General features: G+C 35.2%; 2 protein-coding genes across 5 annotated transcripts; both read right to left on the bottom strand.

Moving 5' to 3' along the window:
- Nucleotides 1-35: 35 nt before the first annotated feature.
- LOC135607752 (pentatricopeptide repeat-containing protein At2g01510, mitochondrial-like) lies at nt 36-12,555 on the bottom strand. Of its 4 annotated transcripts, XM_065099795.1 has the most exons (13): nt 10,336-12,550; nt 7,008-7,114; nt 6,849-6,916; nt 5,714-5,817; nt 5,528-5,632; nt 4,101-4,190; nt 3,933-4,008; nt 2,898-2,967; nt 1,823-1,893; nt 1,625-1,715; nt 1,256-1,383; nt 427-555; nt 36-335 (listed from the first exon to the last, which is right to left on the bottom strand). In XM_065099795.1, exons 1-13 carry the CDS (start codon nt 12,156-12,158, stop codon nt 195-197), a joined length of 3,003 nt encoding a protein of 1,000 aa, XP_064955867.1. In that variant the 5' UTR covers nt 12,159-12,550; the 3' UTR covers nt 36-194. The 4 variants fall into 4 exon arrangements, 1 of the variants encoding a protein (XP_064955867.1); XR_010485252.1 differs by lacking the exon at nt 36-335 and having other exon boundaries at nt 432-555; nt 1,256-1,390; nt 10,336-12,555; XR_010485253.1 differs by lacking the exons at nt 36-335; nt 427-555; nt 2,898-2,967 and having other exon boundaries at nt 1,336-1,383; nt 10,336-12,555.
- Nucleotides 8,351-9,310, bottom strand: LOC135607754 (pachytene checkpoint protein 2 homolog). Its single transcript, XM_065099798.1, has 3 exons — nt 8,834-9,310; nt 8,679-8,742; nt 8,351-8,455 (listed from the first exon to the last, which is right to left on the bottom strand). Exons 1-3 carry the CDS (start codon nt 8,967-8,969, stop codon nt 8,416-8,418), a joined length of 240 nt encoding a protein of 79 aa, XP_064955870.1. The 5' UTR covers nt 8,970-9,310; the 3' UTR covers nt 8,351-8,415.
- Nucleotides 12,556-19,742: the final 7,187 nt, after the last annotated feature.

Raw genomic sequence — 19,742 nt, 5'->3', positions numbered from 1 at the left:
TTCAACATAGGGATTCGTTGAAATCTAAACTAGCATTTAGTGAGAAGCAGATAAAGATTATACTAGTGAAACACTGAAAAGTGCATTCAACAACTACTTTGTAATTGACAGTATCATTAAGCTAAAAACAGCACCATTGACATGAGATGACATTCTTTAGACAATGCCAATAGGTCACTTACCACATCGAAATGTTAAGCATTCAATTCAGCGAGTTCTCTCCTTGCAGTTTCTGTCAAGGTGTACAGAAACCTTCTAGGATCACAAGCGTGGGGGTTAGAAAGAGCTGCATGAGCCAAGAAAGGCAACTTTCTCAAAGCCCTACCACTTGATCCCTGGTGACATCAGATACGACGATAGACATCAGAATTAAGTTAATTTAATATTAAATCTCAGTGTCTACCATCAAAAAGACCAGCTTGTTACCTCACATGCTTTTGCAGCTTCAAGCAGAATCCTCGACAAATGAAGCGGCCCTTCAAGCTCTGTCGTCTCAGATGGATGCAGTGTCTCTTTCAAAGTAGAATAGTTGAGAAGCGGGAAATGAACTTGATCCTGGAGAACCCGAGCAATGAACATGATTCAAGACTAGATCCAAACGAACAAGTGTATCTTAGGGATGCCTGTTGAGGGCGTAACAACTTTGAATATATAAGGGCTTACTTAGTAGAGCTATATGACAATCAAAGCAGTTTAAACACAGCCATACAACAACATTAATGTGAAAACAGCGAGCTAAGGTCATTCTAATTCACCATCGTATCATCCTCATCCAAAACCTTTAGTGCACAGCTAAAGTTAAGAACGTCCATTAAAGATTTATTTGTGCCAGCGGGTGCCAAATTGACATCAGACGTTCTAATGGTTGCAACCACAGATCAATCCTACAAAAATTCCTAGCCAACAGGTGTCTTTTTGTGACACTATGACGCAGTAAACCTTGGTTGTCACCAGTGTGGTTGGAATTATGGTGAGGACCAAATTCAAGATATCAACATTAGATGTCAACCAAGACACCATGGAAACATTGAATGAAGACATATAATACACAATCGAAATATCCAACCAGTAAAAGGACATATCAGTAATCAAGCGTTGCCTGGCTTCCTATCTAAAAACACTATATTCCGATATATTCAAAGTTTAAATTTGGACATGGATCGATTTGCTTTGCTCGACCAATCAAAAACATATCCCAGAACCATTTTTTGAGATCAATATGTAGTAAATGAGAATAAAAGTTTGAGAGAAGCACCTGAGGATATGTAACAATTCCAGCTCGCAGAAGTTCTTGTAGGCATGACCTCAATATTTCATATCGTGCTTCAAGTGTAGGGGGGCCCACATATGCCTTGATGTCTGCTCGGTCAACAAAAGCAATATCTGCAACCTAAACAATGGTGAGCTTATATATTTGACAATAGAAGCCACCACATGAGGACGTAGTGGAAAATACAGTGTTAAAACTGCAGATCAAGCAAAACATCCCTATTTATATTTTTTTCATATTTATTGTACTTGTACCTAAAAGAAAATATTAAAGAGAAGATCACCAAAATCACAACATCAAGCTCTAGACCTTTTGCTAATAGCATCATAAAGTTCAAAGGCATGAACAACTTACCAATGGCTGTCGTTATATTTGATGTCGTGAGAATTATCACATTAGGCCAAGATTTCAATCTGTCCATCTGAGTAAGCAAAGCATTCACAACCTAGTAAAAAACAAGTAGCATGATTAGTCAGCATGAAATTTTATCATATTACCAACTCCGACTAATATCAGTGTCAAGGGTGAGATAAGTAAGGCCAGAAGTAGCACCCTTATGGAATCTGATGGTTCGGAACCAGACAAAGCCGCTTGTCTGGCAGCAGCAAGGCTTTCGACTTCATCTACAAAACAACAAATTCGAAACTCATGGTTTCGTATTTGATCAATACAAGAACAATATGGGGTATCCATTGAACAAATTGATATAAAAGGAATCTATTAATTAAAACCATATCAAGCATATAAACTTGTATTGTAAGGATCCATATAGTAAATCTGTAATAGATGGAAACCAAGCTTGTTGCTCAGCACTCAAGTTGTTGACAAGTGTCACAAGTAAGATTTCAACTATCAGTTAAACCGGTATGTACTGATTGGCGCTTATTTTTAATTTTTTTCCACAAGTACTTACTGGTCTGGCCAAGGACCTCTAATGGACCATATGGATTAGTACCAATCAGTATTCATTTTCCTTTTACTACTTTTCAGTGACATTATATGGAACAAGTCTGTACACAACCTGATCTGTTAGTACCATACTGTCCAACAAGATGTTGAAACCAATATTGGGTCGAGATTTTTAATTTTGATCACAGATGAGTTGGAAATACAAGGAAAACAATTAATTAAGGAAGGAACTAGGTTGCTACTGGGTAAAAGGTTGGGGCATGTCTATCTAATTTATCCAACTACAAACAGTAGTTGTGAGGGTCAGCACATCAATCTCGCTCAACTACATGCTGCTTGACATATACCTACCTTCAATTCTTTTTTATTTTTGACGCATATATTCCCATGCCTTCTTAATCCGACACTATATAAGATATGATGGTTATTAACATCAAATCAGTGAAACAGAAATAGACATAAAATGTATAAATTAAATTTATGGCATTTCGTCATTAAAAAAACTACTTTAGACTATTTCCTGGAACTGTACAATAGATTTTGATCAGTTCAAAAAGTTTGTATATTAGAGAACTTGAGTTCCAAGAATCCAAAGTGTTCTCATCATACACCACAATGTATCAGTTGCATGCAAACTTATGAAGTACAATGACAAGGTGATCATCTTAAACACACTCAAGGAAGAAAATAAACAAAATTAGATCAGATGAAAGCAAACCAATCAAGACGAATACAAGATTATTTTCTTCTTCCACCATTTCCTGGATTTTCTGGAAAAGCTTCGCAACCTGTAGAGGTCTCATGATGAGCAAATAAAAAATTCAAATAAGTAGACATCCTATACCAGTCACTGTTTCCATGAGGATAAAAATATTTCTTCATTATATTTATCCTCCATACGACCAAATATTAATAAAACTGTAACATATAACCCTGTGGCGACAAGAAAATTGTATAGGAAATGCATAACAGGCACCTCGAGCTGGAAACACTAATAGTTTTACCTAATGGCATTTATTTGTTATATTAACAAATCCATGAGCAAGATCGTCATGTTTGAAGACTACAGAAAGAGACAAAACAATGAATTTGACCCCTCTATGAAAATTGATATATTTTCTCTAGCTACAAAGATGGACTGCAAATCTCTATCTTTTCATGATCAGCTAAAGTTAATTCAATCCAACACTGTGGTCCCAAAAATGATGAATGGATGAACCTTACTTTCCAACTAATTCAGATCAACAGTCAAAAATTTGAGTATAAGACAGTAATTCTACAAAAAGCTAAGAAGCTAAAAAGAGTAAATAATAATATTGAAACAGAATAAAAACATATATTTGAAGAGACAGAAACAGTTGAACAAGAAGGTAATACAACAAAAGTAAAACAAAATCATATCTTTAAGAAAATACAAAGCACTTTCCATTTCATTATTTCTCAACCACCGGCAATAACCATATTTCTGCTTATTACCAAAATATACAAAATCAATCAATTTACTCCATTACTTCCCTTACCTTTGATATTCTAAGAATTCTTTTATTAATGGAAATGAAATATAAACTTGTACAAATTTCAAACACCAAATAGAATGCTTGAAAAATTATCTACATGTCAATCTTTATTTCTCAATGTTTATAATTATTTTCAGAAAAATATATTACCAGTAAATGTAAGCTACAGATGTAAGAGTATGCTGAACATAAACTACTAGAAGAGGCACCAGTTTATATGAAATGATAAAGCATACCAATTTTCCACTTTCTGAAAACCATTTGCTGAATAATGAATGAGCATTGACTTCTACTAGCTGGCACCATGAGTACCTATTATAGACAAATAATAATATCATCACCTAGAAATAACGACGTAGTACTCTGGAAAGATGAGCATTAATGAAATTTCATCCTTAACAAACCTTGACTTCAAACGTATAGAAAGCTTTTGAGCCAATGCTTTGCACAAAGATGTCTTTCCAGTTCCGGGAGGTCCATGTAAAAGGATAATCCTATAAATACAATATTGAACCTGAGAAATAAAGTTCACCTTGCACAAAATGGGTGCATTTTGAATAATTCATGCTAAATGACCATTTCACAGCCAAAATCTTTTTGAAATCACTAAAACTTCAAAACATTTAATGGCATATATCATAAAAAAGTGGCAGCTAGAAATAAATTGCATACTACATATGCCCCACAAAACAAAGGTATGTTACCAGGAAAGCTTGCTACGAGATGAACCAAAGACTTTAAAAGGTACATATTTAATATGTAACTATGTATATCTGATAGTAGTAAATCTGCAAAGTTGATGAGTTGCCCCAATTTAAACTGCTCAACCCATCTTGCTTTGTAAAATAAAATGCATGGCCATTGTAGGTCTTAAAAATGCCAAAAATAACAGAGAGCAGTCCAATTCTGCATTTTGTACACTACTACTGCAATAGCATATTTTTCAAATAGTCAAACAATGAACAAAAGTTGCACCAGTTACTCATTGCAAATGCAAAATCAACTGCTTTCAGGACAACATCCAACATGTAAAAGTATATTCAAATGGATAAAGAACAACAGTCATGCACAAGCCCAATGACAGTATGCATAGACCTCAGGATTCTGAGGATTGGCACATAGGCAACAAATGCCTGAATAGAGAAGACTACTTCAATATCTTCTAGTAAATGAGATGAGTGAAGATTTCAGAAATGATCTGGAAAATAAAGCACAAAATATTTTTCATATTTCAAAACATTGATTGTATATATATGGAAAGATTCCATTGGTCATATCAATTTGTTAAATCGAAGTAACGCATGTGGCTCGTGCGCTGAAAGAACAACAGTTTCTGGATTTAATGATGAACACAAGTTTAGTTTTTTTTAACAGACATTTAAATTATTCAAGGTAGTTCCACTAAGTAGAGAATAGGAGAACAGAATGAATATATAGTGTAAGCTGCCTTAAGTAGGAAGACAATATAATTAGAAAATACAAAAAAAAAAAAAGGAAAACTAAAGAGTTCAGATAATAGCATAGAAAGTTTGAAGGTTTGCATATTAAAGCTAATTGTTTGATTGATTCAGCAATGATCAACAACTGACTGCATTTGTATTGTGTAGCTTATAAGAGAGGTTTCCAACAATTATACATGACTATTAGACTACAATAATGCTCCAAAACATAATTTGGGAACAAAGAATATAGCATGATTTATACAGGTACAACCTCATGACATTAATTACAAAGGCTTAAATAGATTGAAACATGAGAATTTATCAAAAATCATAATGAACATGAAACACATCACAAAGACAAATATCTAAAGTTTCTAAATGTTTCTCACCTGTTCCATGACACGAGGCAAGGATCTACACCTCTCTCGGTAAACAAAAGAGCACTAGCGGCATACCGCAGCAACCTCTGTTTGAGACCAGTTTCATATATTAAGCTGCAGGAATAGATATTAAATTAATAAAAAATGCATATAACATACTAAGTGACCATGAAAAAGCTGAAAGATATACTGAACCTTTCCCACAATCCATCAAATTCTCTTGCTGGTAGAACCCACTCGTTGAAGCTAGAAAGCATATCATCTCCACTTGGTTCCTCACCTGGGCCCTCTTCATTAAGCTGTAGAAAAGGTATATCTATCATTTATAATAGCTGAATTGTAACAAATAGCATATTAAATTTTCAAAATTAGAAATATGAAATAATGTCAAATCTGATAACGTGAACCTCTAATGATCTTATCCACAGTGTAACAAATTGACCGACAAAATGTCAGTAGTATATTCTGAAAAGTAAAAAAAATAAGTGAAATTTGATAAAAGATTATGATTTTCTTAACTTTGGACAAAATAATCAAGATTGAAGCCGACCAGCTTTGATTAATAATGAGACAGAATACCTACCTTGATTGAAATACACTGGAAAATGGTAAAAGGAGCTGGAGGGAAATTGCATGAAGAAGAGGAGAGAAGAATAGAAGGAAAGGAGGACCAAGAAGAAGGGAAGAATACAACAAAAGAGATGATATTTGTATAAGTTTTCTACATTTTATACTTTCAATTTTATAATTAATTAATATTTTGGAATTTGAATTTGTTCATTATATAAGTGTTGATATTTGATTCTGATCAAATTGATTATTCTAGCAGAATTATAATTATTTTTAATGTTCTCCATCAGCATCCCAAACAAAACATTATGTATTTATTGATCAGAATTTCTAAGGAAATGTTATCTATTTATATATCATAACTGATTGAACAATTGATTAGTTCAATGGCACATAGGTTGATAGATGGTTTTGTTAACTAGAGACTGCTAATGATGGATTCTCAACGGAAAACAGTTATGATGAAATTTACCAATTTTACCAGCTTCACAATTCTTAAGTTTCCTTTTATAACCTAAATCTTAAAGAGTATGTAAAGAGAAATGAAGCTTCAAACTGTAATGAATTTATTTTCAGTTGATAAACACATGCCAAAAGCTAAGAGGAAAGATAAATGACTATCGCTTTCCAACTTGCAAATGACATAACCATTAAAATTAGAGCCATTCTCAATAAAGAGACTACATTTTTATTCAAAAGTAACAAATGACCAACATTGGAGGCACTAATCACATAAAGAGTGCAACATAAACACGCATACCTGATATACATGCACAACCGGTCTGACTTGCCAAAATAGTAAGACTTTATGGTTCTCCACCCACTCATCTGCAAAAGAATGGATACATCAGAACCCAACAAAGAAATAACAACTAAGATAGAAACCTAAGAGAAAAGTCACTTCATTAAGCTATTCAACCTGTGTCACAAACTAAGATTCTTTTTACATTTTCAACAAAAAAAGAATCATCAGCAGGCACTGGAATGGGACCATCAACATAGGTCATGCTCCTTTTCTCAAGCATCCTAGTAAAGATTAAATTATGATTAGGAAGTTACAGCACCAATAACTAGGTAAAATATGTAAAACATATTGGAACATCAAACACTTAAGAAAAGAAGACTAAAACCAAATATGTTCATATCCAAGAGATGAAAAAAAATACAGTATGTGCAGCGATATCTTGATAAATAAAGGCACAAGAAGAATAACAATCATCATCAAAGTACCACATAGAAAATAAACAAAATCAAAATCAAAACTTGTATTATTTCAAGTATTCATTACCAAAAATGTTCTGACCTTACATTCAACATTATCCAACTCTTGCTGGGGACAGTTGAGTTGGAACCTCATGAGAAAAAACCAAAACCAGGAAGGTAAAAGGTGAAGTTATTGCCCTAATTATCTTTATCCGGTACTAGAAGTAAATAAAAAGCATCAGCTGATGCCAAGTTTTCAACAATAAGCTTCACCGGACCAAAACTTAAGTGACAGCTGCCCCATCATTGACCATGTTCCCACATGCAACTCGAGTGTACATTGACCATATTGTCACCATACAGAATAAGCATGAGACATGAGAGTTGTTGAGCATATACACGCAAATATAAAATCTTTCACTACGGCCCACCCACTATAATCAGAGAATCGGGCACCACAATCTAATGGGGAAGTACCCCATATACGCTCTAGATAAGTCCTCATCACATGGTTACTAAATGGCTGTCAAGAATCTTGCCATTAAACAGAGACCAGCAACTACACTACGAGGAGATACCATTAATGGTCTGAGAGCTCTATGGCACATAACCAAACAACTTCTAGTAACTTTATTACTCTATGTAACCCACTCTCTCCAAAACTTCCTTTTTTCCTCTAGCTGATGTCCTTCTGCATACGTTGATAGGACCTCGATGTTATTGAATTTATTTAACATGGTCTGACATGCAAAGAATTACTCTTCCAAGTCAAAGTTTTGTGTACCATATGAGCATGCTAGTCAGCAACTTTGCACAAGAAGAGACTAATATATCATTGGCACAACTCTATACCATGTAGCATATCTCTATCCCAGGCAGCTGATCTGTCACTTCCCACTAAAAATTTTCTAGACCACTTTCAGAAGGGATCTCCATGGTTCTTATCTCATTTTACAACTACTTCCAAAACCAATCTCCTAACACAGTAGAACCAAATAATTTCTGACATACCATCATGCTTCAGTGAAGCCACCACACAAGAATTTTGCTTCATATGTGCATTAAGATTTCTGTAGTCCTCCTTGGATAAAATGCATGACGCGCACAACTACAACGGTCCCAAACTAATTGACGCTGCAAGTGTCACCATAGTCTTCCTCATCACTGTTAAAAACATGTGGAGTTTTTCGTTACCGTTGATCAGTATCTCAAGGGAAACCAAATTCAACGAAAACAGTGCACCGCTACGCTTCTACCTTCAAACATCTCAACAGAACCAAAGACTCCTTGAGTCATTTTAGAAACAACAAAGAAAATCCAAAAACATCCACGTTCTATCACTTTGGGACTTATCTGAAAAGCAGGAGAGGGAGAGAAAGATAAGAACCTTTCAACGGCGGCGCGTGCGTCCTCAGCTCGAGCAGTGCTCGAGGGTTTCAAGCAGACCTCAACTGCGGACCAAAAACAAATCAATCGCTCCAGGAAAGACTCGATAATTTGGAAAAAAGGGATGAGGAGGAGAGGAAGAAGAATCGGCTTTACCGGAAACGAGGACCTTATCATCTGCGGCGGAGATCGGCGACGGCAAAGGCGCAGGGCGGCCAGAGACGCCCTCCGGCTTCGAGAGGCCGCCTACCTCGGAGCCATTCTCGAGCGAAACCTCCATCGGAGAGCTCATCAGCTTTTCTCTCCCCTCCTAAGAATGAGGAGATGGAAGCGAACGAGATCGGACGACTGCGGGAACCCTAATTTGAAAGTTCGAATATAACTCTCGTTCCCTCGCTTCGTAACGACGACTTCCGCCACATAGATGGGCCGGTTATGTACATAACTGGGCTCGAAAACTAATACTAAGCCCGGTCCGGCCCATCAAATAAATACAGGCCGATATGTTATATTTTATTATAAAAACAATTTTTATTTTTCTCTGATTTGAAATAAATATGTATAGAAATTCTGAAAAACATAAACTCATGTCTTAATAAATCATAAAAGAAGACCATTGAAACCTTGAAAACCCATCAGACCATAGAAGTCTATATGAAATAATTTGTTTTTTCAGCAATTGAAATTTTCAAAGATATATGCATACAGATTTCGAAACAGTATATACTAAGAAACTATTTTTCCTTCAAAAAATCTAAAGAAATGTGTTTACCAAATCAGAAAAGGTAAATTCTCTTGTCATCAAAATTTCCAGAACCATTGCACTATAGGAGCATTCCATGTTCTGATTTATTATTTTTCCAAAAATAAAAATATAAAGAAATAATTGGTGCTTCAAATAGTGACAAATTAAAAGAGATTATTTAAATTGCATGGTAGGTCATGATTATTTAATTAACATAACCCCAACATGGGCCTTTATATTCTATTTTTCCAAAAAATATTTATTTTTCTTCCTTTTTCTGATTAGTTAAGAGTTGAAAATATCAAAGAAATATGTATAAAATTCTAAAAAATATAAAACTCTACTCCAAAAACATTAATAAAATTTAATACCATAAAAGTGTTTTCAAAATAATATTTACAAATTTTTTCATTAAATATTAATAATTGATATTACTTCATACTGAGCTCAAAAAGATCTCTCCTCTACTGTTTAACACACAACAAAAAAAAATGCTCATGCAATATAACAAACAGCCTTCCTACTTATTTAGTTTTCACATAGGAATTAGGGAAATTCTCATACCATTCTTATTTGCAAAATGCTGCTGAACATGATTGCTCAAACTGTGTTGGTTCCATGACTGTCTTAGATGAATGATAACAATGTGTTTGTCAATTCAACTGGTAAGAGTAACAAAGATATGCCAGATCATTCAGCCACATAGGCCATGTTTACTCGACATGAATCATAAATCTGTGGAACACGACAGCTAGGTGTGTATTTTGCACTTCCAGCATTCATCATATTGAAAATGTTCATATCTAAACTCAGCTAGTGGAGCATTTCTACGAAGGAACGTGGAAGTCAAACCTATCCTTGTTCTTCATTAGAATTAGAAAGGCACAATATAGATATTAAAGCATCTTCTTACCAGTGATCATGACAAGAACAGATGCCACCCTCAAAATGATGGAAGCGATTTGCATCTCGTACGATGATTACTCGGCTCTCGATTTTGGAGATGAATTTTACTGCATTATGACAATCTCCACAAACACGAAGGTTTTTGGTCACACGAATCACAGTTCCGGGATTCATATTGATCAAGCCAAAGACGATGGCGAGCCTCTCGCTGTGATAAGAAAGTGCAATTTCCTTGCTCTCGTCGTCCACATCATGGAGTGCAAAATCTACCAAAGGAACATAACCCAATTGTTTCATCCGCACACTCAGTTGGTCAAGATAAGCATATATCTCCCGAGAATGAGGATGAGACTTATCATCCACTCCAAATTTATGAACTTGGTTGTTGAACTCAATCAAGCTAATGCCTTGATCCTTGTTCACTCTTCTCCCTGCCATTAGCTTCCTCACTCTCTCCACATCTGTCCACCTTGATTTAGCAGCATAGACATTGGAGAGGAGAACAAAATATCCAGCATGGTTGTGGTCTCTGTTCATGATCTTGTCTGCAATTTTTTCTCCTAAATCTAGATCCCCATGAATTCGACAAGCTCCAAGAAGAGAAATCCAAATACTAGTATCTGGTTCCATGGGCATTTGCTTTATAAACTCTTCAGCTTCCTGCAGCTTCCCTGCACGTCCAAGGATGTCTACCATGCACGCATAGTGATTCATCTTTGGCTCAATTCCATACTTCAGATTCATAGAATCGAAGAACCTTCTGCCCTCCTCCGAAAGCCCCGAGTGGCTGCAAGCAGAAAGGAGACTGGTAAAGGTGGTAGCATTTGGCATCACCCCATCATCCACCATATTGTCGAATGTAGAGATGGCTTCTCTGGCTAGGCCATGGTATCCGAAGCCTGCTACCATCGTACTCCAGCACACGACATCCTTGCTATCAATACGATCGAACATTAGCCTCGCCAACTCCAAGTTCCCACACTTGACATACATGTCGACGACTGCAGTAGCGACCAAAACGTCATGCTCGAACCTGGTTTTAATCGCGAGGCAGTGGAAGCATTCTCCTCCCCTAAGAGCCCCAAGACGGCCGCAAGCAAGGAGTGCGCTCAACAAGCTGACCCGGTTGGGCTTCACGCTCGAGAGTTGCATGAGCCGGAAGAACTCCAGCGTCTCCATGGTCAGGCCATTGTGAGCGTACCCAGAGATCATCGAAGTCCAACAAACCAAATCTCTGTTAGCCATTTTATCGAACGTCTGCCGCGCGCAGAAGACGTCGCCGCACTTGGAGTACATGTCGACCAGCGCGGCGGCCACGAAGAGGTCGCTAGCGCACCCGAAACAGAGGGAGTGCTGGTGGAGCAATTTCCCTACCCGCAGGTCGGAGAGAGCGGCGCAGGACCTGAGCGCGAATGGGAAGGTGAACTTGTCGGGACGAAGGCCGGAGGAGAGGAGGGTGGAGTAGAGGCTGAGAGCGACGTGGAAGCGGCCTCCGGCGGCGTAGGCGCGGATAGCCATGTTGAAGAGGAAGGGAGAGGGGCTGGGGACGGAGCGGAAGAGTGGGAGGGCGGAGTCGAGGAGGCCGAGGGAGAGGTAGGCGAGGGTGGCGGCCGAGAGGAGGGTGGGGATGCGGCGGTGGAGGCCGAGGGTGAGGATGCGGGCGTGCGCTTGCTTGAGGTGGCTCGGGCGGGCGCATGACTTGAGCAGGGAGGAAACGGTCGTTATCGTCTCGGGGCACATAACGGCAGGGGAAGCGGTGGTTGGCGAGGCCGAAGCGTCCGTCGATGGAAGGAATTCGTTGGGTGCCTTCGCATTGCTGAGAATTCTCATACACGACGTGAAAAGCAGCACTGGATATATGAATATATGCACACATAAAGCTTAGCTATTGGCTTTCTTCCTCCGGGATCGGCTCCTTCAACGCCTCCCAAACCTTCGACCACCACGCCATCGAACAGCCTCTCTGCTCCAATCCCCCATCCACCACCACGGTGACGACGACGACGGCGAGCAGGTGGAGCGGCTGCGTCGTCTTCAGCCATCGGCCCTCCTCGCGTCCATGGTCTCCGCCGTCTCCGAAGTTTCCCGGACCCGCTCCGTTCTCCGCCCTCCTCCCCCGACCACTGTACCTCGACGCCAGCGTCTCCCGACGGCTCGAGGAGAACGTCGGTGCTCGCGTCCCGAGTAGATTGACTAGCGTCGGTGGTGGTCAGGGCAGAGCCGACGGGGCTGGGGGAACGCGGCCCGACGGGCCGTGATCCAGCTGGACGGTTGGTCTACCAGAGGCCCATCATAAATGGCCAATGATAGATTGCCAATATAGTTAGCTAATTCAGTAATGACCAAGTAATAACTAGGCTAATTATATATTACCAATATAGTTAGCTATATAGGCTTAGCATCTTAGTCTCTATATTATAAAAAAGTTATATTGAGATTTTTAATCTTATACAAGTGAAATATTTAATCTCGTTTATCCTCACGTTGTCGATTTTATTGATTAAAAATACTGTATATGTTGTCATGTATAAAAAAACGATGTGTTTCGCTATCCTTCTCTAGCTTCGTCCTCCCTTTCGGTTTCACTATCCTCCTGGATGATCTACCAAAAGGAGAAAGTTTTGATTAAATTTTGAAAGCTTGTTCATCAGAATGAACTCGTTGATGGGGGTTGTGTTGCTTAGAAGGTAGCCAAAAGAATAAGCATTCATCATTTCAATCCTAAATTTTTAAGATTTTTTATCTATAATTTTAATTTTATAATTAAGGACATAAATTAAAAAAAAATTAAATGGTAAAACTATAATATTACTTAGGATATATAATAGAAATATCTAATTTTTGAAAGGCGTAATTGTCAAAATTGAATTTAAAGACATAGATTGAAATTATCTGATTTTTGAAGGGTAAAAAAATTTAAAAAAAATCCTAAAACCTTTCTCGTTGTCATCGTCGTTGCATTCCACCTCACCCACATGTGTGGGTCTTGATGATGGTGCACCGGTCGTTTGTTGCCTATGCGCTAGCCACAGTGGCATGGCTTATGTGATGCTTGTAATCATCGTGGTGCCACCCATAGCCCATGACAAGACAACCTACTTCTCCCTTTGCCAATGATGTAGTATCCTCACCCATAGTCGGCTAGAGACATAGCCCACTAACCGTTGTCATCGTTCCTTTTTCTATTACGCAACCATGGGGAATCGTGGCATGTGGTGTCTAGCTAATGCTAATTGTGGCCAGCAAATACTACAGCGACATTAGTATAGCCATCACAAGCAACGATTGTTATAAAATATTTAAATTAAAAAAAGTTTATTTAAAAAGATGGTTTCCTTTTTAGTTACTTTGGTAGTTATTTTTCAAATGTGGTGTCTTTTATGAAAATATTTATAAATATGTATTTGAGAGTAAATTATGAACATCATCTCTTTTATATTCTTATTTCTTCTTTATAACTCTCCAAATTAGACATTCTCTAATTCCTCTTTGAAAATTCTTTATTGTTTGCTTAATACAGATCTTCTAAAGACTTGTCATATCCACTAAAACTATCTACATCAAACCTATAGCAATCTTATTGAGAAGAAGGTGCAAATATCATTTTTAGGAAAGTGTTTATAACACATTTCAGGCCTAAATATATTTTCTATGGTGTCTTTGATCTTGTGTTTGTTATTTATTTCCATAGTGTTTTCATCATCTTCTTTGTTATATTTTTCAACAATCTAAAAATGATATTTATAAGTTTATACAAATTTACCATAGAGGTCATAAATACCATCAAATTATGAAATCAAGATTTTGTTTGTTTGGATCATTTTCATGGAATGAATTTTACCTATTGGCAAGACAAGATGAAATTTATGTTGATTGCTTTGAAGATCTTCCATGCCCATGATCCAAATCTTCAACCAATTCTTGATCCAACGGATGATGACACCGATGAAGTCAAGGCTGAACAAAGAAGAGAAATGAAGATGAAATTATGTGTATAGGGCATATTCCCAATGCTCTTTTGGATCGACTTTATGATCTTTATACAGTGGACCATCATCTGCAAAAGCAATTTGGAATGCTTTGGAATTCAAGTATCATGCTGAGGAGGAAGGTACAAAGAAAATTTTAATTTTTAAATATTTTAATTATAAGTTTATGGATGACAAGCCAATCTTAACATAAGTAGGAGCTATAATAGTTAAGTTGCTTTCATCTTAAAAAGGGTATAGGAAGAAGATTTTGTATGACTCTAAGGATATCACTTTGGAGCAAATTCAAAAAATCTTCGAATCGAAGAGGAATCGAGAATGAGAGACAAGATTGAGAATTCTTTTGATAATATAAAAGCAAATGATGTGAATCAGCTTAAGAATTCCAACAAAGATAAGCAAAACAATGTGAATCATTTTGGCCCCAAAAGAAATCAAACAAAATTTAAGACGTCAAAGGGTGGAGGCTATTTTGTTTATGGAAAACCTAATTATTTTGCTAGGGATTGTAGATTTAAGAAAAGCGAAAAATCAGAAGTCAACTTTGTTGAGAGAGATGATAATATAATCGCTACGGTTGACGAAGTGAATGCCATATTTGGTAAGGTTTTTGGTTGATGGTATGATACTTATACTACCATCTATATTTGTTATGATAAGACACTCCTCAAGACTTACAAAGAAGTCACTAAAGGGTAAGATATTTAAATAGAAAATGAAGTTCGTTCTAAGATGATTGGCAAGGAAAATGTGAAACTCACTTTCAAGAAAGAAAGTCACTATTACTAATGTTTTTCATGTCCCAAATATGAGTACGAAATTTAATAAGTGAGAATCTCCTTGGCAAACCTAGAATTAAATCTGTATTTGAATTCAAGAAGTTAATTCCATCCCGTAATAGAACTTTTATTGGAAAAGATTATTTCACTAATGCAATAGTCAAATTATCTATTATCGACAATGATTATAAATTTAATAAATATGTTATTTTTATTTATATTATTAATTCTTATTCATTATGATATGATAGATTAGCACATATTGGAACTAGCACCATTAAAAGAATGATTAAGTGTAGTTTAATAAATTATCATTTTAATGATCTTAATAAATATGAAATTTATGTTAAATCAAAGATGATGAAGAAAGTGTTGAAAGGTATACTAATTTATTAGACTTAGTACATTCAGATATATGTAAATTAAATGATATATTAACAAGAAAAGAAAATAGATATTTTATTACTTTTATAGATGATATATCTAAGTTCACATATATTTAATTATTGAAACATAAAAATGATGCTTTTAATGCTTTTAAGGCATATAAATCGAAAGTTGAGGATAATATTTTTTTAATAAATTTAACTTGGTTTGTGAATAACATAGTATAATTCATGAATGTTCAGCACCTAGAACACTTGAGCAAAATGGACTAGCAGAAAGAAAAAATAGAACCTATCTAGAGAGGATTAATGCTATATTGTTGCATGCTAAATTATTTTATAATTTGTGGAGAGAAGCTTAATTGACTGCATGTCATATTTTAAATAGAATTTTTTCTAAACAGAATAAGATCTTTCCATATGAGTTAAGGAAAAGAAGACAACCTAACATTGGTTATTTTAAAGTATGGGGGTGTTATATATATTGTAAAAATAATGATCCTCAAATGATAAAGTTGGGACCTAAAAGAATCAAATATGCATTTGTATGCTATGTCTCAAATAGCAAAGCTTATATACTTCTTAATTTGAAGTCTAATATCATAATATAATCTCGAGATGTGGAGTTCTTTGAACACTTAATGACTTCATGTAATAATGTTCATCCTTCAACTAGTGAAGAGTCACCGGTGGAGATATCTCAAAAGGTTGGTGAGTAATCTAATATTCCTTTAATTGGACATCAATCAAGTTCACAAGAGATTGGAGAGCAATATTCTGAATTAAGGAGAAGCACTCATATACGAAAAGCAAAAATATTAAGATCGGATAAGATTGATTCTTAAAGTATTTCATTTTACCTTGTAGAAGAAATTAATGAAAGAGTCTTAAGAACAATTCCTTTTGTTTTACAAGTGAAAGATGATCCTAAAACGTTTAAAGAAGCTTTGGCCTCTCGTGATGCTACTTTATGAAAAGATGCTATTAATGATAAGATGGATTCTATTATATCAAACCACACTTTGGAACTTATCGATTTATCTTTTGCCTCTAAACCTATTAGTTGTAAATGGGTATTTTGTAGGAAGTATCATACAAATGGTACTCTTCAAACATTCAAAGCAAAGTTAGTTGCTAAATGAACTCGACAAAAAAAAGGAATGGATTATTTTAACACATATGCTCTTATTGCTAGGATCACATCTATTAGAATTATTTTTACTTTAGCATCAATTTTTTATCTTTATGTTCATCAAATGGATGTTAAAACAATATTTCTAAATGAAGACCTCGATAAAAAGGTATATAAGAAACAACATGAAGGTTTTATTCTACTGAAAAATGAACATAAAATGTATAAATTTATTAAGTCATTGTATGGTTTAAAGTAGCCTCCAAAACAATGACATGAGAAATTTGATACAACAATTAAGTTTGTTCATAATATTACAGATAAATATGTTTATCTAAAAAATTATGATAACTATATAGTGATAGTTTGTCTTTATATTGATGATATGCTAATAGTGAGCAACGACATGAAAGGTGTTATAGAAACAAAGATGTTTCTATATTCAATATTTAAGATAAAAGATCTAAAGCAAGTTGATACCATACTAGGTATAAAAATAAAAAGAAATAGTGGATGATATGTTTTGAGTCAAACTCATTATATAGAGAAAGTATTGAAGAATGTTTGACCCAAGTATTAAATAGGTCAAGGATACACTTGTGCAAGTTGGATATCGAGTTTCTGAGATAACAAATCCATTACTAGTTGGGTGTTGGAGGTGGTATTGTTTCTTGAAGAGCAAGAAATAAACGTATATCTTACTTAACTATGGAATCAAAATTTGTTGCTATAGTAGAAGCATGAAAGGAGGTGACTAGTTGAGGGACTTTCTATTAGAAATTCTATTGACTTCTAAAAGTGTGAATTCAATTTTTATACTTTGTGATAGTTAAACCAATTTAGCTCATGCAAATAGTGAAATATATAATGAAAAGTCAAGACACATAAGTCTTAGATATGATTATATGAGAAAATTAATCAAGAGTGGGATTATTTCACTCACATTTGTAAAAATAAGTGAGAATTTAGTTTATCCGTTTACCAAACCTCTTACAAGAGAAGTTATAAGATCAATATCAAAATGGATGGAGCTAAAACTCATTGAATAAAAGATCCACCAATGATAGCAAACCTACTCAATATTATAAAATGAGAAATGAAGAGTTCAAAAGGTAAGAATAAGTCATTAACACGTGGAGTGGTTCAGCACTTCAAAATATTTTACGAATCTCATATAAAGATATTAAAGTGATGGTTGTATCTCAGAAAGTGATAAAGATACTATAAGAACTTCACATATATCAACTTAGAAGTGGTGCCGCTTCGATTAAGAGTTGGAGTTTCTCTCATAAAAGTTCAAGAACTTGGATAAGCCCAAGGCCATATCAGGGCTAAGCGAAAATTTATGAGGAATACAAAAATGTTATATTTATGTGTGTGGTATCACCGGTATTGTCATTAGAAATAACAAATTCAAAGCTTTTATACTATTTGGGATTTCAACTTTACTTTGTGATGCTTACACTAAGGTAATATTCAAATCGAAAGATATATTACTTTATTCATAAATATTATTTAATCACTTGGAGAAAATTTTAAATTTGAACAAGTGGAGGATTACTATAAATTGTTCAAATAAAAAAAAAGATTTCTTTTCAAAAGATTTATTGGAAAAGGTGGTTTCCTTTTTAGTTATTTTGGTAGTTACTTTTCAAATGTCATACCTTTTGTGAAAATATCTATAAATAGGTATTTGAGAGTAAATTATGAACATCATCTATTTCATATTCTTCTTCTTTCTTGATAACTCTCCAAGTGATTAAATTAGAAATTCTCTAATTCTTCTTTGAAGATTCTTTATTATTTGCTCAATACAGATCTTCTAAAAGCTTGTTATATCCACTAAAAATATTTGCATCAAACCCATAACAATCTTGTTGAGAAAATGGTGCAAATATCATTTTTAGGAAAGTATTTATATATATTTCAAGCCTAAATATATTTTCTACCGTGTTCTTGATATTGTATTTGTTATTTGTTTCCATAGTGTTTTCATCTTCTTCTTTGTTATATTTTCCAACAACAATATTCTTGCAACTGTTTGCGACTAAGGCAGGTCACCCATTATAAAGCTACTATACACATGCAACCATGCATGTAATCACTGTCAGTTGTCACACTCTACGGTGCTTTTGTTGCGTACATAACTACTGCCCATGACTGGGCTAGTGATAACAAGAGGTTGCCACCCTCAATAATATTTTCGCCAACTATGCCGACAATAAGCTATTGATAGTGATCTATCGATCAAACATGAGGAACCTCGTATTGCCCATAAGCAAGCAACAAGATGGACTAAATAGAAAAATAGATCGATAATACAAATAGATCATATAAGCATCATAAATCAAAATCAAATAATACTTTTTCACAATCAAATGGTGCTAATAAGCGGATCTAAATATAAAATAAATCTAAAATATTTTTATAATCTAAAGTATTTGATTTCAAAATATTACTTTAATACCAATTATAAGCATAAAAATCATGATTATGCTATTGTTATACGAAAAATTTTAATATCAAAAATTAAAATCAAATAATAATAGATTAAATATACAATATGCTTTTTGATGTCATTTAGAAAATCTTTATCCAATCTATACGTATATAGTCATAAGATCCGGAAGCGATGGATTAGGAAGCAAGGATAGATGAGAGAATATCTATAATCTCTTTGATTGGTTAGTCCATGAAAGTTTTATAAGGGAAGATGAAGAAGATATTAAGGGAAGATAGAGAAGATATCTTTCTATTGATCGATAATCATAATAAAAATATAATGAACTCTATAATATATTTTAACTAATTAAATATATTATATTAAATCTATAACATAATCAAGAATTCCTTACACTTTGATTGCTGACTTTGTCATCGATATGCTTACGGTCGTGAAGCTCAATCGAAGCGTTGTTATTGTTGCGTCTTCCCTTCCGAGTACTGAGCCACAGCCTTGACATGCTTCTCGAGGGCCAAAGCAAGAAGGAGAGCGCCGTGATCACGCTGCGGAACGCAAGTGACACGGAGATAAAAGCGCCTACCTGCGTCCGTCGAAGACGATTTTGGAGGAGCAGCAGCAGCATGCAGCCCTGTTCCGACTCTCCACTGCCACGCTTCCTTCCTCT

Source organism: Musa acuminata, chromosome BXJ2-3 (assembly GCF_036884655.1).
Source record: "Musa acuminata AAA Group cultivar baxijiao chromosome BXJ2-3, Cavendish_Baxijiao_AAA, whole genome shotgun sequence".
In the NCBI taxonomy this organism is placed as follows: Eukaryota; Viridiplantae; Streptophyta; class Magnoliopsida; order Zingiberales; family Musaceae; genus Musa; species Musa acuminata.
This window is presented reverse-complemented; position numbering and strand designations above follow the sequence as displayed.